The 22,655-nt window shown below is 38.0% G+C and overlaps 1 protein-coding gene across 5 annotated transcripts in view; it reads right to left on the bottom strand.

The window, feature by feature from the left end:
* Positions 1–14,227: 14,227 nt before the first annotated feature.
* The window catches only part of bltp3b (bridge-like lipid transfer protein family member 3B), a 132,097-nt gene continuing 123,669 nt past the window's right edge, over positions 14,228–22,655 (bottom strand). For 4 of the 5 annotated variants that reach the window (XM_072241505.1, XM_072241508.1, XM_072241506.1 and 1 more), the window contains 2 exons: positions 17,738–17,919; positions 14,229–15,052 (listed from right to left, as the gene is read on the bottom strand). In XM_072241505.1, the coding sequence (XP_072097606.1) occupies positions 14,936–15,052; positions 17,738–17,919 (299 nt within the window). In that variant the 3' untranslated portion in view covers positions 14,229–14,935. Of the gene's footprint in view, positions 15,053–17,737; positions 17,920–22,655 lie in introns of all 5 variants that reach the window. The other variant, XM_072241507.1, reaches the window with a different exon arrangement.

Below are 22,655 nucleotides of genomic sequence, written 5' to 3'. Positions count from 1 at the left end.
AGGGAAATTTTCACACAGGACACCATTTGGACTGAACAGTCAAGAGAGATTCACAGCATTCTTTGTTGATAACTTTATTATACTTCACAGGATGTGTTACTGCACCTGATATCTCCTGCAGTGATGAAGTGTCAAATTCAAGATAATGGATTAATTTCAACACATTCAAATCTACTTCAAAAGGGGGAAATTATAGTTGAACAAAAGCATATAATTGTAGTCAGATCAACATTTCTATTGCCTGGATGTGGTAGGACATGTAATAACAAAGAAGATTACTGACTTTTCTAATTAACAGCGTAGTGTTTTTGGTGATATTTTTGCATTCGTTCTAATGAATTTTTCCATAATTATCTCAATATTCTGTCATTGCAGGGTAGAGATATGGGTGGCAGGGTGGAGTTATGCCTCTACCAAAGGAGGTGTAAGGTGCTCCTTCTCTCTACCAGGTTATCCTCAGGCGAAGTGTAGAACCTGCTTAGCCCCCCTGAACAGGGTCACGTGAAGCCATGGGAGCAGGTAGTGGATGGTCATATGAGCAGCTGGTGCATATCACAAGTCCTGGCATGTGACCTCCGGTACCATGCAGACAATCTTTGAAGAGTATTGATGATAGCTGAGGTAAAGACACAGCTTGTAAAGACACTGCCAGGAAGAAGGCAATAGCAAATCACTTCTGTGGAAAACTTTGCCAAGAACAATCATGGTTGTTGGAAGACCATGATCGCCCACGTAGTATGACATGACACATGATGATGATGATGATGATCTTGCACCTTATTGTCCACCTGTACTGTTATACTTCATTCTATTATTGTTTTAGCATAATGTATATTATTACAATTTGCTATTACATTTTAATTAGCATTCTGTGAGTGTTTTACCTTGTTCTACCTCAATGCACTGTTTAATGAATTGATCTGTATGAACAGCATGTTTAACAGGGTTTTCACTGTACTTCAATACATGTGATAATAAACCAATTCTAATATGCAGATATTAATATGGAAATGTAAAAAAAGGTTTTTGCTTTAAAGACTTTAGAATATCATTGAGCAGAAGCCTACGCATCTGGCCAACCTTGATTAAGTGTCTCAGTCCAAAACATCAACTGTTTATTCCTCTCCATAGACGCTGCCTGACCTGCTGAGATCCTGCAGCATTTTGTGTGTATTGCATCAGGGTATGTTTGGCTTTAATTGATTCCTTGATCATAGAACTGGTTTCTAACAATTATTCAGTAGTTATCTCTGAGGCTAACAGGTAACATTGGAAAATCAGAGGGTTGAAAAGGCAAAGAATTCTTGGGTGAATTGAAATGCAACATCTTTAAGAAGAGGGAGCCAAATGAAAAGGGATAGAAGTAAATTTGGAGCAGATTAAATCAGCAAATAAGTAAATATGAAATGAATCTCTGCAGCTATTTCTAGCATTTGCCAATAGAGGCATGTGGAGCCAAACATTGCCTCAAGCACTGTCCATATGTCCTGGTCACTTTGTTAATGAAGTAATGTACTCTTGCAGCCAACACTGTCAAAACCCTGATTTCTGTAGCAGACTCACAGCTTGAGTGAACCATGACAGCATTTGCTACACTGAACTCCATCTGTATCACTTCTTACTGGAGGGCTTATACAGAATGATAACCCACTAATGTGCATTATAATTAGTTTCACAGGAAGAGCAACAAAATATTTAGGAGCTATTAAACTAGAACAGAACAAAAACAAATTTGATCTAAATTGCTGCAATGAAAGCATCCATTATCTGAATAACTGCTAATTATAAAACCCACAGGTGTCATTTTCAATAATGTATGTAGGACAGTAAATTTAAGATTAATGTTGTCTAAGGTCCTCTGTGGCAAAATTAGTAACAAGATACACTTCCAGAGGTCATCAGGTATTATTTTAATTTTCATCAACAGAAGTTTGTCCTAGTGCCTGTTATAATTTGTAAAAGACAGTTGTGTTTTTCAAGTTAACCTTTGTCAGCAAGAATTTCATATAGAAGTACTGTAGTTTGAATACAATTTAAACTAGAATTTTATTAATAAAGAATTTACATATTAGTCCCTGGAAGCTTTAGGAAGACTGAAAAATAGCTTCCAAACAATGGAACTGTAATTTCTGTGTGGCTGTGATTTGAGCTTCATTATTTGTACTTAACTGTGGTCTGAGGATTAATACTTGGGACCTTCAGACAAGGCTCTAAATAATAACCATGACCTTCTGATAGTCATGTCTCCATTCCTATTTTTCAGTCCAACCCTAATGAGAATGGAGAATGGTACCTGCTAGCTAGATAATTAGTGTTAGTAGATAAATTAGGCAGAACTGAGAGACAGTTGATCTTTCCAATTGTTTTGCTCTAAAGTCCTTGGCCCTGCTGCCTTAGTGCCAGGACATGAGTTGCACCCCACAAGTGATCAGTAAAATGAAACAGTGAGAAAATCCCAGGTGAAAGGCAAACTGAGATCTGAGTGTTTGTACATTCATGCATCAAGTATTAAAGTAAGGATGCAATGCTGAATTTGCCCATGTAACCTGTCAGTTCTAAGAAAATATCAAACTAAGGGAACCAGTATGAAGTCATTCTGTTCCAATTTGCCATGATGTCCCCAGCATTACCACACAGACACTCCTTTGCCATTCTCAAATTCTTCAATGAATTCGGGTAACGTATCACTACCGATTGAAAGAAGCATCCTGCTATCCAGACCATTGACATCAATACGCACTGAATATGATGTACGTTTATACATTACTCTGCAATAGTCTTCAGCACATATTTTATGTATATATAAACTAACACTTCTTCACAGTACTGAATTAGTCAATGTGGAGTGGAGAGCGGGTTTGTAAATCTGGTGGGAGCAAAGGATGTTGGGAATGGTGAGGGTAGACCACTGCGGTAGGGGTGTGGGTCAGGTGGCAGAGGAGGAGTACTGGGACAGAGGTGATATGGGTGCAGTCACACCCAGCCATGAGACACCGGGCAAGATTATTTATTCCAAACCATCGGTTTATTGATCATTACAGAATGTCTCTCTGGTGCTTCCCTCTCCCTCACCCGTTCCTACCCCTTTTCCCAACCATTATTCCCCTCTCGCTGCCCCCTTCCCACTCTCAGTCCACAATAGAGACCCTTATCAGAATCAGGTTTATCATCACTCACATAAATCATGAAAATTGTTTTTTTCTGTGTGGAAGCAGTACAGAGCAATACATAAAATAACTACAGTACTGTGCAAACTCCCATGAAGGGGAATACTTTCTATGTTTATGTTAAGTGGAACTAGTGACAAACCTGCCATTTGTTGTCCCATAATGGCTTGAGAAATCTTAAGGATAAAAGTTCAGTTCTGTTGTAAGTACTTCTACCCAAAATATTCACTCTGTTTCTCTTCCTACAGATGCAGCCTGACCTTCAGAGTTAACAGCTTTTTCTGTTTTTGTTATTTAGTTGGTGTCCTCTTTCCATTGAGAAGTTCATAAATTAGCTGTCCCTGGAAAATTATGACACTAGCCATTACCCAAAAAATTTGGCTGTCTAAGGCCAAACTTTTAGGAGGGTAATGAGAAGAAAACAGTGTTCAACTTGATGAACTATCTTCATACACATATTTTTAGTGTGTGTTCTGCCAGCTGCAATGTTGGGAAGGATATTTATGCATTCTGACACATTCATTATCAAGGATTATAGAGAGGATGGGGATTATAATGTATGTTGATTTAATACTAAAACTTGCACAGTGATGCAGCTGACACCACTTATTCAATCCTGCATGGTAAACCTATAATTTAACAACATAAGGCCCCTACTATCTCATAGTTTAAAGAGATTATCAGTTGCCTGCAGATACGTTGCTAATTGATTGGAGTGAACTACATTTTGTCACTTCCAGACGTCATTACTCTTATTCTTCAGAGAATGATCTGGCAGAATCAAAAATTTGCCTTACTAAAATACTTTGGCAATAACCAACTGTATTGGATATGTCAGTTGCTATTCCTCTTGAGATGCATTGTGGAGGGACAATGAAGAGAAAGTACTCCAAGCATGACAACCTGTTTAAAGAGAGAAGATGAAGTGGAAATGGACCTTCAGTCGGAGAGGGAGGAGGAGATGGAAATAGACCCTTAGCAGCAGAGAGAAGAGTAAATGGAGATGACTTACAGCAGGAATCTCCTCGGGGCAAATGGTGAGAAGACTCAGATTCATTTGGTCCCTCACTGACAAATGCTACATGTTACCATCACAACTACAGTTGCAGATTCAGTTGCAGGGACTGTTCAGATACAGGAGAGCATTACAATCCACCTGAATAACTTTTCCTTGATTGCAGCAAGCAGTATCTGTGGAACATTATTTACTTTACACCAGAGTAAATTAAGGCTGTGGGCTTCCCTGTGCTGCATTCATGCAGTATTATGGGCACCAGAAACAAAATCTGACATGTATTACCATTGAAAATGATTATATGCTAAATATTGGTACCACTGTGCATTCTGACTCATACATTATGCCATCAGAATGTCAGATCAGACAGGTGCCATTCTCTGATTATGTGGCTCTTAACTCCAGCACTTGTTGCCCATGGGTACCAGACACAAGTGCACAAAGGTGGCTGTGCCAGCTGCAACCTGATACAACAGGCCATTAGGGTATTCGAGCAACTATTTTGTTAGCTGAACATTGGGATATTCAGCAGAAGGAATCACAAGATTTATTTTAGCTTGGTATGAGCTTGGCAACCTTAGAATCATGCGGGCTAAGCCAAAAATTTAAAAAATCATGTCTATTTATCTCTCCATTGATGTTGTATGACCAGCTAACTATTGGCAATAGTTTGTTTTTATTTGATATTTCCAACAGCTGTAATATTTATTTCTGAAAAAATGGTAATGAAATATATGCTTGTCAGTATTCCTGTCATTTTGCTTATGTCCAAATGAACTTTTAGAAAATTAGGTTTTCCAGAGTCATGCTGCTGCCTGCAAACCCAACAGTTTTTGGCAGTCTTGGGAAATCATAATTCTCATGGAAAATCATTTCCTTGAATTTTATTTGGAAAGGTAAGCACACTCTGGGTTGCTGAGTAATACTCAATCTGATGATTTCCAAATTAAGTGTTTTATATTTGTGTACGCCTGCATTATTTTGCTGACCGAGTGAATACTAATTCCTCGGTTATGCACTTCCAGTTCAAAGCACTCTCGCAATTACACAGGCATAGTTTTCAGCTTTCACAATTTTAAAGGGGCAAACATCCATCCAAGATTTTTGTGAGCACTACTAGGTCTAAAAGTGGATCAGTCTCAAATGCCACGTAGTATTTGTGTTCACCAAACTAGATCTGTGATCAAGCAGCTAATGATTGTGTCCTTGGTCTCGCTAAATTAACTGCTTAATTTATTGAATCAATAAAGTTTTGTTGCAGTAACACTGAATTAAATAAGCTTCTCTTCTAGAATGAAACCGATTTTGTTTGTAGAAATTTTATATATTTTCAGAAATTGTTATAGATATTAAGAAATTTAAGATTTGTTTTGTATTGGTAACCTCGAGAATATTTAGTTAATTCTACATTAGATACACTTCATTAACTGAATTCTACATCCTCTTTGCCCTTTTTATTTATGACAGTTATTTGTAAAATGGCCTTCATCTAAAATGAGCAGGATTCCTGGTTATTTATGCTTGAAGTTGAGGCATTACAAACATTACACTTATCTAAAATCTGTAAAGATCAGATTCTGCCTTTATTCACAGAGCTCTGAGAATAAAAAATAAATGACACGATATGCCATAAGTTGATTCACTTCCTATGGGAAATCATTTTGGAAATATTGAACTTTTTACAACAGGTTTAAACTTTGATTACTCACATGTAAATTAGAAGTAGGGAGAGCAAACAGTTTTTGGATCCTCTGTTACTGTAAAGTGTTTTTTTCAATTCAAGATATTAGTTTTAAATAATTATGACCTTCCTCTTAGTTCAGTATCTAATGAAACTAATATTCTAAGAATAATGTTTCATCTATTCTGTGACTCAAATATCCATCCTATGTGTGTATACTGTAAGTCAAGGTCACTGTGCTCTCCAAGAGTGGTGTTGATTTCCTAAAGGGATCACAGAAAAAGTTCCAAATTTCATCCACAACTCCAACTTAAAATTATTTCATTCCTTTTCATTTTTCTCGTGATTGTACAGTCCCAAATGGCAAGGGAAGCCTGTATAGTAACAGAAAGGATATCATGGTATCCTTTCGTACAGAATGGTCCTTTGGCAGTTGATTTCGCACTGAATGTTACTTCCATATAATTGAAAGGTGACAGGTGCAAATAAAGCATTGCATCCTTATTTTTAATACCTCTTATGCGTATGTGCAAAAGCCTAGATCTCGGCCTGTCCTTCACACTTTCTCCATATTTCAATTGTAATGATCTTTCATGGGGGAGATCTCATTCTCTGGCACTAAGGCAAGAGGAACCAAGGGCTTTCAGCAAAGTATGACAAATATTTCCTAATTTTGCCCAATTTATCTATTCATAGTAACTTTCCAGAAAGCAGGTAGTCTTCTCTAAAGGTTGCACTGAAAAAGATTAGACTACGTATATAAACTTACTAATAAATAGAAATATTCTTGATTTCTAGAATCAAGAATGGTGGAAAATGGAAATAAAAAAATGGTGGAAACACTCATGAAGTAAGGCAGCATTTTGAGTCAGAGTCATAGAGCATGGACCAATCATCATAGAGGAATCGAACAGAGTGAGCATTTTCAAGTTCCTAGGTGTCAATACTTCAGAGGATCGCAACATATTGATGTAGCTATAAAGAAGGCAAGATAGCAGATATATTTCATTAGGAATTTTTTGGAGATTTGGTTTGTCACCTAAAATACTTGAAAACTTCTACTGTGGAGAGCATTCTGACCTGCTGCATCACTGGCTAGTATTGGGGGGGGGGGTGCTATTTCACAAGATCAAAGTAACTGGCAGAAAGCTGTAAAATTAGTCAGCTTTATCATGGGTACTAGCCTCCCTAGTTAATTAGACATCTTCAAGGAGTGGTGTCTGAGGAAGGTGGCATCTATCATTAAGGACCCCCCCAACCCAGGACATACCCTCTTCTCATTGTTACCATCAGGAAGGAGGTACAGGAGCCTGAAGACACACACTCAACAGTTCAGGAACAGCTTTTTCCCCTCTGCCATCCGATTTCTAAGTGGACATTGAACCCATGAACACTAACTCAATACTTACTTTATTTCAGTTAACAGGAACGGTGGAGGTCGTTGAGGTCTGGAAGACCAAGAAAACTTTCCGAGAGAACTGCTCGTAGAATTGCTAGAAAGGCAAATCAAAATCCCCGTTTGACTGCAAAAGACCTTCAGGAAGATTTAGCAAACTCTGGACTGGTGGTTCACCGTTCTACTGTGCAGCGACACCTGCACAAATATGACCTTCATGGAAGAGCCATCAGAAGAAAACCTTTCCTGCATCCTCACCACAAAATTCAGCGTCAGAAGTTTTCAAAGGAACATCTAAACAAGTCTGATATGTTTTGGAAACTAGTCCTGTGGACTGAAGTTAAAATAGAACTTTTTAGCCGCAATGAGCAAAGGTATGTTTGGAAAAAGAAAGGGTGCAGAATTTCATGAAAAGAATACCTCTCCAACTGTTAAGCATGGGGGTGGATCAATCATGCTTTGGGCTTGTGTTGCAGCCAGTGGCACAGGGAACATTTCACTGGTAGAGGGAAGAATGAATTCAATTAAATACCAGAAAATTCTAGAAGCAAAAATAAAAAAGCTGAAGATGAAAAGGGGATGGCTTCCACAACAGGATAATGATCCTAAACACACCTCAAAACCCACAATGGACTACCTCAAGAGACGCAAGCTGAGGGTTTTGCTATGGCCCTCACAGTCGCCCGACCTAAACATCATCCAAAATCTGCGGATAGACCTCAAAAGAGCACTGCATGCAAGACGGCCCAAGAATCTCACAGAACTAGAAGCCTTTTTGCAAGGAGGAATGGGGGAAAATCCCCCAAACAAGAATTAAGAGACTCTTAGCTGGCTACAGAAAGCGCTTATAAGCTGTGATACTTGCCAAAGGGGGTGTTACTAAGTACTGACCATGCAGGGTGCCCAAACTTTTGCTTCAGGCACTTTTTTTGTTATTTTGAAATAACAAAATAGTTGACGGTCAGTGATGTTGTGGGGATGGAACTGGACTCTCTGACGGTGGTGTCTGAAAAGAGGATGCTGTCCAAGTTGCATGCCATCTTGGACAATGTCTCCCATCCACTACATAATGTACTGGTTGGGCACAGGAGTACATTCAGCCAGAGACTCATTCCACCGAGATGCAACACAGAGCGTCATAGGAAGTCATTCCTTCCTGTGGCTATCAAACTTTACAACTCCTCCCTTGGAGGGTCACACACCCTGAGCCAATAGGCTGGTCCTGGACATTTCCTGGCATAATTTACAAATTACTATTTAACTATTTGTGGTTTTATTACTATTTAATTATTTATGGTGCAACTGTAGCGAAAACCAATTTCCCCCGGGATCAATAAAGTATGACTATGACTATGAAACTGTAAAAGATGGAAATAAAAAAGTAATCTTGCTTAAAATATTAAAGAAATGTGTCATCTTTAACTTTATGCCTTTTGGAAATCAGTTCATCTTTTACTCACTTAGCTATTCACAGTAACAGAAATTTTGACCAGGGGTGCCCAAACTTTTGCATACCACTGTATATATACTGTAATTCAGCTTTTCTGTATATTTATTTATCATGTATTGTATTGCTGCCACAAAAGTTAAGTAATTTTGTGACGTATGCTGATGATACCAAACCTGATTGTGATTCCATTTATCTATCCAAGTGCTTCTTAAAAGATATCATTGTGCCTACCTCAACTACTTTCTCTGGCAGCTCATTCCAATACTCATCACCCTCTGCTTGAAAATTGGCCCCTCAGGTCCCTTTTAAATTGTCCCCCTAGATTTGTCTCCCCCTAGCCCAACAAAGAGACTGTTAGTAACCTAGTTTTCTCCAGGATCTTGTTTACTGCTATGAATCCCAGAATCCACAGTTTCCCATGTCTGCAGTTATTTGCTGGTGTATGTAATTAATGCATGATTTGTTTTGGGGTCAGGTTTGGCAATATCATTATCACAATGAAATGAAATTCACACTTGAATACTGATGAGCTACCAGTACATGAGTAAATCTAAACTACCATGTGTTGACTAACTTTCTGGAAGGAAATTTCAATTGAGGTCTCACCTTCTGTCTCAAGTACACGTGCAAGATTCGATGAAACTATCTAAGTTGCAAGCAGTCATATCTAATACTGACGCATCAAAATTATTATCACCAAAGGTCATTTAGGCAAAGAAACAGAAATAATGTTTGAGGTTGAAGACCCTTCATTAGAATTGGGAAAGTGAAGAGACATTTGTTTTAAACTGCAGAAGGCGGTAGATGGATGAATAAAACAAAGGGAATGTCTTTGAAAGGGCAAAGCCAAAGTTCACCACGTGGCCCTAATGTTTATGGAGCCTTCATATTAGTAGATTAATGGACAGTATTATTGAGGAAAGACAGAGAGACTTGTTAAAGCTGCAAAATGCCAATTGTTTCTGAAGCCCAAAAGCTAAGGAATACTGGAAATGCTCAGTAGATCAGGAAGTGTGTTGGAAAGAAGGGAACTGCTTTAATGCAACAGATGCATTAATGCAGGGGTTCCCAACTTGGGTTCCATGGACCCCTTGATTAATTGTAGGGGTCCATAGCATAAAAATGGTTGTGAACCCCTGCATTAAAGAACCTTGCAGAAGAACTGACCAATTCTGTTGAAGTGGTGGGAGTGGGGGGGTTCTGCACAGGATATGGAAAAACCTGCAGAAAGTTGTAAACTCAGCCAGCTCCATCATAGGTGCTAGCTTCCCCAACATCAAGGACACCTTCAAAAGAAAATACCTCAAGAAGATGGTATTCATCATTAAGAACCCTCATCAGTTAGGATGTGTCCTCTTCTCATTGCTGCCATTAGGGAGTTGGTACAGGAGCCTCAAGACACACATTCAACATTTCAGGAAAAGTTTCTTCCCCTCTGCCATCAGATTTCTGAATTGACAGTGAACCCCTCACTATATTTTTCTTTCTTTTTGCACTATTTAATTTTTATATAACTTACTGTAATTTATAGTTTTTTATATGATGAATTGCAAAATATATTTCAGGACGTACACCAGTGATATTAAACCTAACTAGTTTATCATTGTTATGATCAAGTTTACCAAGAACAATTATGGTCATGGAAAGACCATGATTGCCCATATCATACAACAAAATGATCACGTATTTTATAAACACATCACAGTTTATTACTAAATGTTGAATTCTAACAGTTGAGTGCTATGAGTAGAAGCTGATATTGTATGAATAAGCATGAAATCAACATAAATTAATCAAATAACTGTTTAAAATTTTCAGATAACACTGACACTTGTAATATGTTGACAACAGGGAAGCAGTGCCGGGTGTATTGAAAAACACTGAGAAACTCCCTTGGGGTCAACGGAATCCATTCCAGAATAACAAGGGAGAAGATTGCTGGGGCTTTGACAGAGAGACCTTGGTATCATCTTTAGCCACAAGAGAACTCTCAAGATACTGGAGAACAGCTGGGACTATTCCTTTATTTAATAAGGATAATGCATGAAATTAGATACCAACCCTTTCCTACTACTTATGTAAATTACAGGAGAAGATTATAAGGCACAGAACTTACTTGTGTTTGGAAAAGTCCATGCTTATATATAAAAAATCAGCATGGCTTTATATGGAGGAGGTTCTATCTCACAAATTTAATCAAACTTTTTGAGAAGGTGATGAAAATGACTGGCAAGGGTGGAGTGTCAGTAGACTTTTAGTAATGAATGTGACAAGATCCCTCATGGTAGGTGAGAACATAAGATTAAGTCACATGGCATTCATGGTGAACTGGTAAATTGGATACATGGTTTATTTGGATTTAGATGAAGGATTCTGGTAAAAGGGTATTATTCTGACAGGATCTATTATGATTTGAATGAAACTCAGTAGTCTAAGTCTGCAAAAAACATGAAAATTGGTGGCATTGTGGATAGCAAGGAAGGTTGTCAAAGGATTCACTATAATTTTGAAGTTAGAGATTTGGACAGAGAAAAGGATGATGGAGTTTAATCTGTACAAATAAGGCAGTGCATTTGGGATGTTAGGTGCTGAAGGAGAGAGTTAATGGCAGGGTCCCCAAATGTACAGAGACAAAACAAGTGGATAGGGTTAAAGAAGGCAGATGGCATGCTTACATCATTTGGTCAGGGTACTGAGTACAAGTTGGCAAGTCATGTAGCACTTGTATAAAACTTTGGTTAGGCCACTCTTGGGAGTACTATGTGCAGTTTTGGTCACTGCACTTTAGGAAGGATGTGGCAGCTCTGTTTCAGAGGAGGCTCACCATATCTTGATTTGAGTTATAGGGAGAGGTTGGACAAACTTAATTTTTTTCTGAAAAGTATCAGAGGCTCAAGGGTAACCTTTAAAAATATAAAATTACGAGTGACAAAGATGGGTAGATATTCAGAGTCTTTTTTCTAGGGTGAAAATGTTAAAAACTAGAAGGCATAGCTTTATGTTGAGAAGGGAAAGGTTTAAGGGAGATTTGCGAGGTATTAAAAAAAAATTACAGAGAATGCTAGATGGCCGGAAGGTGCTGCCAGCAGAAGTGTTAGAAGCAGAAATAATGTTTAGAAGGCATTTGAATAGACACACAAACAGGCAGGGAACTGAGAGAAATAGACTTTGTGGAAGCAGATGGGATTACTGTATTTAGATAGGCATCATGGGCCAAATGGCCTGTTTCTGTATTATCCTGTTCTATGTTCTAATATTGGCAGCCATTGGCAAGAAGAACCATTTCCCACCCATAATTTTTTAAGATGACATCCCGTGAAAAATAGTAACTTACATTATTTTTGACTTGCATCCAGACTTTCAAAGTTTGTAGATTAACTTTGGATAGTGGTGTTACCACATCATCATCAATAGAATACGGATTCAAATTCTCATCAATAACGTGAAGATGTAACTAAGTGCTAAACTATTACCCAAGTATTCTTTTGCTACAAAAGAAAAACATAATTAAGAAAATACCTACAGGGAAGCTCAACGATCCAAAAATTTGGCCAAATCATCATAGCAATAGTTTGCTCAGTGCTTGATAAATAATCTGGATAAAATCACAAATTGTACAAAACATAAAAGAAACTAAAATAACAAATCTTATTTGTGAAGTCATTTTGACTTAATATATCATGTACTGTATGGTTCAGTTAAAATATCCATTAAAATAGTGGCTGAAATTAGTAACTAATTATAGGATTAATTTTAAGGTATTTTGCATTAATTTTATATGCACAGTTTACAACATGACAATATATTCATCAAATTCTCATTAATGCATCATGGGAATAAATTTCCTTCCATTTAGGTCATTTTGGCTGTTACTTAAATCTCCGTGTTTACATTTGTTTGACAGTTACTAAATAAACTGTTCTATTTCCTAATTTAGCAATGAAACATGGGAGATGTTTTACAAACCATATTTAATAATTAGAAAGGTAATAACTGTCTATGTGACAGAGAAATGAATAGATGAGCTGCATCTCACTTTGTACAGGAATAGTGCACGTCACTAATTGTTCTCTTTTGTTCATTACATAAGTAATTCTAGTGACAAATTAAATTTGCATGTGTTTCCAAAACTGCATCACTGTTGAAATCTATCTATCCTATCCATTCATTCGATCTATCTCTTAACTGTCTTTTAAAACAGCATGGAACAGGCCCTTCCTATTCAATGAACCACACCACCCAGCAACCCACATACTTAACACTAACCTAATCACAGGGCGATTTATAATGACCAATTAACCTACTAACCAATATGTCTTTGGATTCTGGGAGAAAACCAGAGCACCCAAAAGAAACCCAAACACTCTTGGGGAGAATGTACAAAGTCCTTACAGACGGCACTGGAATTGAACTCCGGAGCGCCTTGAGTTCTAATAGCGTCGGATAACAAGATGGTGCTGGTGATCATCGGCGATATTCTGTGGGCTGCAGACTTTGAACTAACTACTACGGTAACTTGGCACCCTATCTCCGGAAATATGTGGCATCAAACCAAGGTTTAGTTTCACTGATTTGAATAAAAACATTATACAAAAATATAACAATCACAGGCAAGGAATTGTTATCAATTTATAGGAGGTGGATGCTGCGAGCAAACGTCAGTATTGCACGTGTCTAAGTGTTACTTCGCAGAAAGCTCCTTTTGAACAATAATCCATTTGGTGAAATTACTCCCAGAAAGCTCTCGGGTGGTAATCTCAGTTATAAAACAGCAATACATTACCAAGTCGTAGTTGTGTGATCTGAAGCGGGGGTAAAGAATGGGATGCACAAGTGTTGTGAACAGCACAACAACGTACACGTGACTGTTCAGATAAATAAATGCAGGTACTAGCTGCACCCACAATACACTAATGGTAGAGGGAGTGAATGGATTGGATAGTTACTGGTATGCAGACTGATTCAGCCTGTTGTCAAGCTTTTCAAATTCAGTTGGAACTACATACTCAACCCACAGTAAATACTGTAACAGACCATGGCTTGTTCTTTGCATAGATGGAAAAGCTTTGATGAATCAGAGTGATTAGCTCCTGCTACTACAGTACTTATTTGTTCTGGCAAGTTTCATGTCATACCACAAATCTCCCCACCATTTCTCCTGAGGACTTTAACAATGGGATGCCCAATAGTGGCTATATTGAATGTCATGAGAGTTATTTTTCTTGGTTGCAATGGTATAGACTTCTGTTCATGATTATTATTTGCCATTTCTCTGTATTTAAGACTTCAGTTGGTCTCCTAATTTTGACACCAGGGACAAAATCAATTATTATGAACAATCATGGACTTGGAGGCAAGGAGAAAAGTATATTAGACACAGAGTACAATGATTTGCTGAACATTACAAAATAAAGGAAATATGTGAATGTGTGAAATTGTTATGTATTTTTGGTAATAATTCAGTAACAACATGTAAAAAATGTTAAAATGTACTGAGTTAATTTTTCTGTACTTTATTTTGAGTACAATTTTAATACAATTATTTATGGAAGAATTATGATGCTATGCAAAGATGTGCATCATTTTTTGTTAAATCCATCCTTACATGTAAAGTGACATGTTAAATCAGACGGACTTTTGCAGGAGTACAAAGTTGAGCAACAACAGTGTCTTCCATTAATGCATAAAGCACAAACATTTAATGTTAAGCTGTACAAATTCTATATCACAGATTTTACACAGAAAAAACAGATACATGGTCGTTAATTACAGTGCAAATTCAGACTCCTCTTCTCCTGGAACAGGATTTTGTTTTAGAAAACAATTCTCGATGGCATAACAAAACTCAGGTCAGTTGTATGAAAGAAATTACTTACCCACAATATTTTATTTCAAACTTTATTTCAAACCCCTTTATGACAGCACTGATTCTAGATTTAAGTGAATATAAACACCATTAACACATGGTGCAACACCTATGCAGCTCAACAATTGTATTATACTTGCCTGTACCGCTTGAATGATATCAAACAGACTGGTAAGTTTTTTTTTCCACATTCAAAAGTTTGTCTTCAGCAGACATACTGTTAAGTTTCTCTTAATAAAGTTTGTTCAATGCTCAGCAAGAAGACCACAAAGTTAAAACAGTTTGGGATAGTTGTACCCAGTTTCAAGAAACTTCTGCTTTAATGCAGTCCAAGGAGTTATAACTCACTATGATTAGAGTTCAGTTAACCCTCTTCATTTGTTGCAACAAGCTGTCGTTTTCCATCTGGGCCTCAGCAAGAGCCAATTTAGTTTTGGCTAGTTCCTGTTTTAGGCATTCGTTTTCCTCCAAAAGTAACTACAAAAAAGAACAAAAAGGCAATCATGACTTATTTTTCTTTAACATTAAAATTGTTTGCTAATATCCTTTCTCCAGTTTTTTTCTTCTGTGTTAATATGTTTTTAATGGTCAGTGTGCACAAATAATTAATTGATTAATTAACATTTCAATGGTTTAGGTGATACAAAGCACATGAAAGTTGACTACTGATTTTCATTTGCATGCTCTCTGAGAAAGTAAAGAATCAGTGAAAGCCTCCATAATTGTAAATTAGTGTAATGTGAAAGCAGAGAGCCAACTATCTCAACCTGAATAATACTTATCAAATAGGCCCTGTGGTCCATCACATTCATGCTGAAACTTATTTTGCTCGTCTCTGCCAATGGAATTTGTTCACATTAGAACAATAAATCTCAATGACTTGCCTGTCTAGGTGTTCAATGCATCTTAAACAAGGTAGCATATGCCATCACATCTTCTAGAAGCACATTCCAGATATCAACTACTGTTTAAAAGGGTAAAAACTTACCTTAAATCCCCTACCTCTCACCTTAAAACTACCTCCTCTTGCTTCTGTTACCTTAACCATTGGAGAAATATTTTGACCATCAGCTCATAATCCTATTTAATTCTATTAGGTCATCTTTCGGTCTCTTCTACTTTAAGGAAAACAAGTTCAGCCTGTTCAATCTCTCCCCAAAATTGAAGCTCTCCTGCCCAAGCAACATCCCAATGAATCGCCTTTATTCTTCCCAGTCCAATCTAGGCAACTAGAACTGCACACAATACTCCGAATGTCGCCAAACTATTACTTTGTAAAATGAAAACACAAGAGTCTGTAGATGCTAGAGGAACTCAGTGAGTCAGGCAATCTTGTTCTAATCTTTAAGTACCGATGCACGCATTGCATCATGTTAAGATTACAGGAGAACATTGTATTTGAACAGATGTTACAAAAATCTCCTTCTTAGAAAGTTTACAGGAGTCAACAATGAAGTGACTAAAAAGGCCAGTGAGATCTGCAGATTCTGTCACGGGTAGAGCACAGAGGTTCTTGATGTGGTGGGTGGGTGAGGAACATGGGAGGTCCCTCCTGTAGCTTCTGGTGGTCTTCTGACAAAGGGTCATGAGATTCTCAACACAATTTCAATTTGATTGGTCACAAGCCAAGTATTCTCATAAGATAGCAAGGATGTTATTTTTTTTCTGAAGAGGCTTTATGAATATCCTAAAGTATTGCCTTTACCTTGTAATCTCTTTCTGTGACAAAACTAGAGTAGAATAGGTGTCAGGCATGTGGTCCTTTCATTGGAGTCAGCTCATCATAATTTATAACCTCTCTGCTAGGGCTGTTGGACTGAAAAATTAAGATGATTCTGCTTGTCAGTTTGGAGGATTTTGCAGAGATGGTACCTTGAAGTTTCTGCTGTCTGTATTCAGTCTCCCTGGGGTGTACGTGAGGAGGGGTATCATTGTGAACACATGCTTTTCTGAATGGAGAGAAGAATGAACTATAGTGCCCATGAGGCTATTACTTCTCTTGCAATGAAAGGTTTATCTGGAACGCAAGGAATCCTTCAGATTCTGAAAATGCAGAGCAACACACACAAGATGATGGGGGAAATCAGCAGATCAAGCAGCATCAATGGAGAGGAATAAGCAGCTGACATTTTGGGCTGAGACCCTTCATTAAGACTTTATCTCGGTACTAGAAACAGTGTTTCAAAGTGGATAAAGAATTGTCCGAAGATAAAATTATGATATTCTGGTCTGTGATTACATGTAGTATTGCACACTTGAAGGTACAACATATAGCAACACAGATTAGATGGATTTGGTGTTAGTTATTTTCATCAATATTTGAAGAGGGCAAAGTAAGTTTGAAAATGTAGTTTAAAAAACATTTGGGACAACTGATTTTGTAAATAGGTTCAGTGATACAAATCTATGACTGTGATTATTGGTTAGCCTTTGGTTAGAGTAATGGCCTACTTGTCAAAAACTTTGGAGAGGATACTGAAGAATTTAAGCACAACTGGAATAATTACAACTTCATTAGATGGAGAGAGCAAAGAAAGTTGTTGAAAGGTAAAGAGTGCTCAAAATAACAATAATAAACAAGAGAAAATCTGCAGATGCAGGAAATCCAAGCAACACACACAAAATGATGGAGTAACTCAGCAGGCCAAGCAGCATCTATGGAAAAGAGTACAGTCAATGTTTCGGGCTGAGATGTCTGCGGCCAAATTATTTGTTTGGCTGTTACCTTCATGGCATAAAAAATACAATTGACGCATGGCTAGAATTTATTTTGTGCCCTGCGCTTCCACTTTCATGTCACAGTTGTATTCCTCCATTCCACCCTGCCTTTGGCCATCATCTGCAGTAATCCCTCTACTTCTGCTGGTCATTCTTTCAGTTGTTCAGTTTCAGACTTCCGAGATTCCTCCCTCTTCCTCTCACTTGTTTACAGTATTTCCAAAATAAACTTTCAAAAATATGCTGTTGGTCATCCTCCACATCATATCCTTACATAACTGGGTTTTTTTTTGACAGTGCTTCTATGAATTACTTCAGGCAGTACTTTGTAAATGTATTTCATTATTATACGTAGTAAATTTTACTGTCAGTTTTTACAAATTAAGCATAAACTTCTGATTTTGGTGTAGAGAAGATGTTTGATTTGTGCTCATTAGTGCTTACCTTTTCTCTGGTAACTGAATTCCCAGCCTCTGATTGCTCTGGTGCAAATTGATCCTTTGGATCTGTTTGAGTAGATTGTGACATAAATCTGACTTCTTTTGATTCATCACTTTTTAAGCATGATAATATTGTTTGCTTTGTACTTCCATTATCTGCTTGGGTCTGACTAGAAAACTGGGCGCCTGGGTAAAAGAAACAAATGTAAACAGGAAAGCATCCAAATCTTATGTAAAAAAGTGAACAGCTTGTTAGAAAATAAGCAAGATGTTACTTTGATCCAGTGATTTCATTTTACAGTTCCAAACCAGATACAAGATATAAAATATGCACAGCTTACTTTCCATGCGATGAAACACTGACCAGCTATTACCATCAATTGGACAAGAATTATTAAGAGCTAAAGGATAGTAAGGGATAAAATTGGTCCTCTTGAAGATCAGAGTGGTCGGCTATGTATGGAACCAAAAGAAATGGGGGAGATCTTAAATGGTTTTTTTGCGTCTGTATTTACTAAGGAAACTGGCATGGAGTCAATGGAAATAAGGCAAACAAGTAGTGAGGTCATGGAACCTATATAGATTGAGGAGGAGGAGGTGTTTGCTATCTTGAGGCAAATCAGAGTGGATAAGTCCCCGGGACCTGACAGGGTATTCCCTCAGACCTTGAAGGAGACTAGTGTTGAAGTTGCAGGGGCCTTGGCAGATATATTTAAAATATCGGTATCTACGGGTGGGGCACTGGAGAATTGGAGGATAGCTCATGTTGTTCCGTTATTTTAAAAAGGCTCTAAAAGTAATCCGGGAAATTATAGGCCGGTGAGTTTGACGTCAGTAGTAGGTAAATTATTGGAAGGAGTACTGAGAGATAGGATCTACAAGTATTTGGATAGACAGGGACTTATTAGGGAGAGTCAACGTGGCTTTGTGCGTAGTAGGTCATGTTTAACCAATCTAATAGAGTTTTTTGAGGAGGTTACCAGGAAAGAGGATGAAGGGAAGGCAGTGGATGTTGTCTACATGGACTTCAGTAAGGCCTTTGACAAGGTCCCGCATGGGAGGTTAGTTAGGAAGATTCAGTCGCTAGGTATACATGGAGAGGTAGTAAATTGGATTAGAAATTGGCTCAATGGAAGAAGCCAAAGAGTGGTGGTAGAGAATTGCTTCTCTGAGTGGGGGCCTGTGACCAGTGATGTGCCACAGGGATCAGCGCTGGGTCCATTGTTATTTGTCATCTATATCAATGATCTGGATGATAGTGTGGTAAATTGGATCAGCAAATTTGCTAATGATACAAAGATTATTGGAGGTGTAGTAGACAGTGAGGAAGGTTTTCAAAGCTTGCAGAGGGATTTGGACCAGCTGGAAAAATGGGCTGAAAAATGGCAGATGGAGTTTAATACAGACAAGTGTGAGGTATTGTACGTTGGAAGGACAAACCAAGGTAGAACATACAGGGTTAATGGTAAGGCATTGAGGAGTGCAGTAGAACAGAGGGATCTGGGAATACAGATACAAAATTCCCTAAACGTGGCACCACAGGTAGATAGGGTCATAAAGAGAGCATTTAGTACATTGGCCTTTATAAATCAAAGTATTGAGTTGGAATGTTATGGTGAGGTTGTATAAGGCATTGGTGAGGCTGAATTTGGAGTATTGTGTACATTTCTGGTCACCAAATTACAGGAAGGATATTAATAAAGTTGAAAGAGTGCAGAGAAGGTTTACAAGGATGTTGCCAGGACTTGAGAAACTGAGTTACAAAGAAAGGTTGAATAGGTTAGGACTTAATTCCCCGGAGCGTAGAAGAACGAGGGGAGATTTGATAGAGGTATATAAAATTATGATGTGTTCAGATAGAGTGAATGCAAGCAGGCTTTTTCCACTGAGGCTAGGGGAGAAAAAAAACCAGAGGACATGGGTAAGGGTGAAGGGGCAAAAGTTTAAAGGGAACTGGGGGGTGGCTTCTTCACACAGAGAGTGGTGGGAGTGTAAAATGAGCTGCCAGATGAAGTGGTAAATGCGGGCTCACTTTTAACATTTAAGAAAAACTTGGACAGGTACATGGATGAGAAGTATATGGAGGGATATGGTCCAGGTGCAGGTCAGTGGGACTAGGCAGAAAAATGGTTCGGCACAGCCAAGAAGGGCCAAAAGGCCTGTTTCTGTGCTGTAATGTTCTATGGTTCTAATTATCAATTTACACAGACTTCATACTTGTACTCAATGTACAGCAAATATTCAAGCCATCTATGAAAGTTGAACTAAATACATGCAGAAAAACTGCAGATTCAAATTAACTCAAAAAAGTCTTAGCTAAGCTGTAAAAAACTGATTCCATTAAAAATGTCTTTTGAACTTTGCTGAAAATGGTAATTACTTTTCATTCTCTGATTTTTGTAAGATGTTCAAACAGCATGCAGCACACAGATTTGTAGCTTTTCATAATTTAAGAGGATGCTGTGACTTGTGTTGATTAAGTTTTACTTAATTGCAAAACTTATGTTTATTTAAGACAGATCTCTATTTAAAATAAGCTAAACATTTAGTATGATTAGTACCAATCATAGTGATGCTAAGACAAAATGTTATCAAATGTGATCACCATTGAAAATTATAACCAACAGAAATAAACAAAGCTTGTTACAAAATGCACAATTTTGGGAAAAAATAAGATGAATGAATTCCTGTAGATAAACAAAATTGCCAGTAGCTGAACAAACGATGCATCATCTTCAGCTCTGACAAGACCAAGTCAATAATGTCCTTAACAAATGAATTTGCATAGCCAGCTCACTTCTAAAATGTCAAACTTCAACTGTGAAAACTATTGTATGAATGGAATGTTGAAAGATAGTTGGTGTAGGAGTCATGTATCTATTTTCTGTCTGCTGTACTTTATGTTGAGTTTTTATTATGAGTTGATAGTCATGTCGGTTGGGACATGGTAGAAGCGAAGAGTTTAGTTACGCATTCATGTTTTCTGTCTTTAGTTATGTCTAGTTTGGATAGAGCTAGGAAGTTGGCTGGGGGTGGTATCATTTTGTTGACCACAAACACATTTGAATACATTTAGCACGTTTGGCTTAAGTATGTTTAATTATGCTAAGACTGCTTATTTTGTTATATCGCTAGTTTTAGTTTCATTAGTTTTTATTGTTTCATTCCTTTTGCTGGTTTCTAATAAAGGATTGAATGTACTTCCTTCAACTTTACAAATTGGTTATCGTGGATAGCACATCATACTGTGTCAACCCCAATGTTTTGTTTCTTTGTGGTTTTGATTTGTATTCAAGTAACCGCTGCATTTTTGTCAACAAAAAGATAGTTATACCAAATAAACAGCACAGTCTATGGCAAAGGATTGCATCGGACCCATTGGCAAAATTAGAATCGCAACACTGAGAAGCCAGGAGCGACTTGCGGCAGGTAACGACCTTTTATTGATTCATGCCGTTTATTTGTGGCTTGACCACAGTTTGGGATGGTCAGCGCTACCAGTATGTTCATTGGTGTGACGCTTGCCTAGGGGATCATTGCTTTGTTCCAATGAAGTGCTGAAATATTCTGGTTGCTGACATTTGAATTGAACGCTGTTTGTTTGGTCTGGAGTGATCGCAGCTAGAAAGCAACACAAGTGGAACCAATGCCAGAGACCTTTAAGACAGAACTAAAAGAGAAATTAAACTTACTGAGAAAGTTTTAACAGATAGAATCAAAAGTTCTCAAAAGGGATACAAGAGAAATGTGAGCAAAATTAAAGATTTAATACCATCAATTGTATGTCTTGAGGAAGATTCAGAAAATATCTCACAAGTGCAGTCTCATCTTAGAGTAGAATAGTCTCCATGAAGCTGTTGCTAAGCAACATTACATGCTGTTGTCTTTAATTCCTAACCCAGAATGAGATAAGCCAACTGGAAGTTTTACAGATAATGAAACTTTTATTAATTTAGTCACAGTAGATGCTAAACAACGGCTGAAACAAAGCAATGTTTAAGGTCATGTTGTCGAAACAAGTGAAAATATTTCTCAAATTTCAAGGCATGTTTTGACTATGCATAAAGCTGAGGATTTACAGGATGACATACACCCAAGCATTAGTTCGTCAATTTTCCTGCTCCAAGTTTCGCTGCTAGCAGAACATTTTCTGTATTTAATACCTCCTCTGCATGCATTAAAATGGAGGCTAATATAGCTGCATTAATGGCACAGCAATAAACACTGAAGGATAAACATGCGTTGGAAGAGCAAGAGCAGCCAATTAGGAAAGGACAGCAGCAGACAGAAGAACAGCTTCATAGAAACAAAAAACAGCTTTGGAAAGGAAAGAAGTAGGTCAGCTGGTGGCGCAATGACTCCGGCGCCAGACCCGGAAGCGGAAGTTCCCGGGTTCGAAACCAGTCGGGTCCGCTCCCGAGTAGGCTTTTCATCTGTGCTGGGTTGAGTGTCGAGATTGTAACTCGACCTTGTAAAAAAGGGAAAAATACTGCGAAAAAATGTCTGTGTGAGGAGTGGCGCACCACACAGTCTCTCTCTTGCTCTGCGCCTTGTAAAAGCCATGAAAAAGACCTCACGGATGCACACACGCACACGCAGACTCACACGCATGCAGGCACCTGCCCAAAAAAAAGGAAAGGAAAGAAGCAGCTACGAAGGATGGAGCAGCTAAGTTGCAGGAAGAAATTGCAGTTCAGATGGTCAAAGCTAAAGTGCTAAGGGCCTCAAGTGCAGTGGATGCTAAAAGTGCTCCAGCAGGACAATCCTATGGTGTGAGTTCCTGCGTTGATGTGGCACAGAGAAAACCCAACACACTCAATGTCAATGTTGATTCATTTGTTCCACAGATATCTATGAAACAAGAGTTAGGGCCCTCAAGGGGTAATTCAGGCTGTTCACTCTCAGCCTGCACTAAGGAGGCA

This window comes from Mobula birostris, chromosome 23 (genome assembly GCF_030028105.1).
Source record: "Mobula birostris isolate sMobBir1 chromosome 23, sMobBir1.hap1, whole genome shotgun sequence".
Lineage (NCBI taxonomy): Eukaryota > Metazoa > Chordata > Chondrichthyes > Myliobatiformes > Myliobatidae > Mobula > Mobula birostris.
Note: the sequence above shows the minus strand (reverse complement) of the source record. Positions and strands in the feature narration are given on the sequence as shown.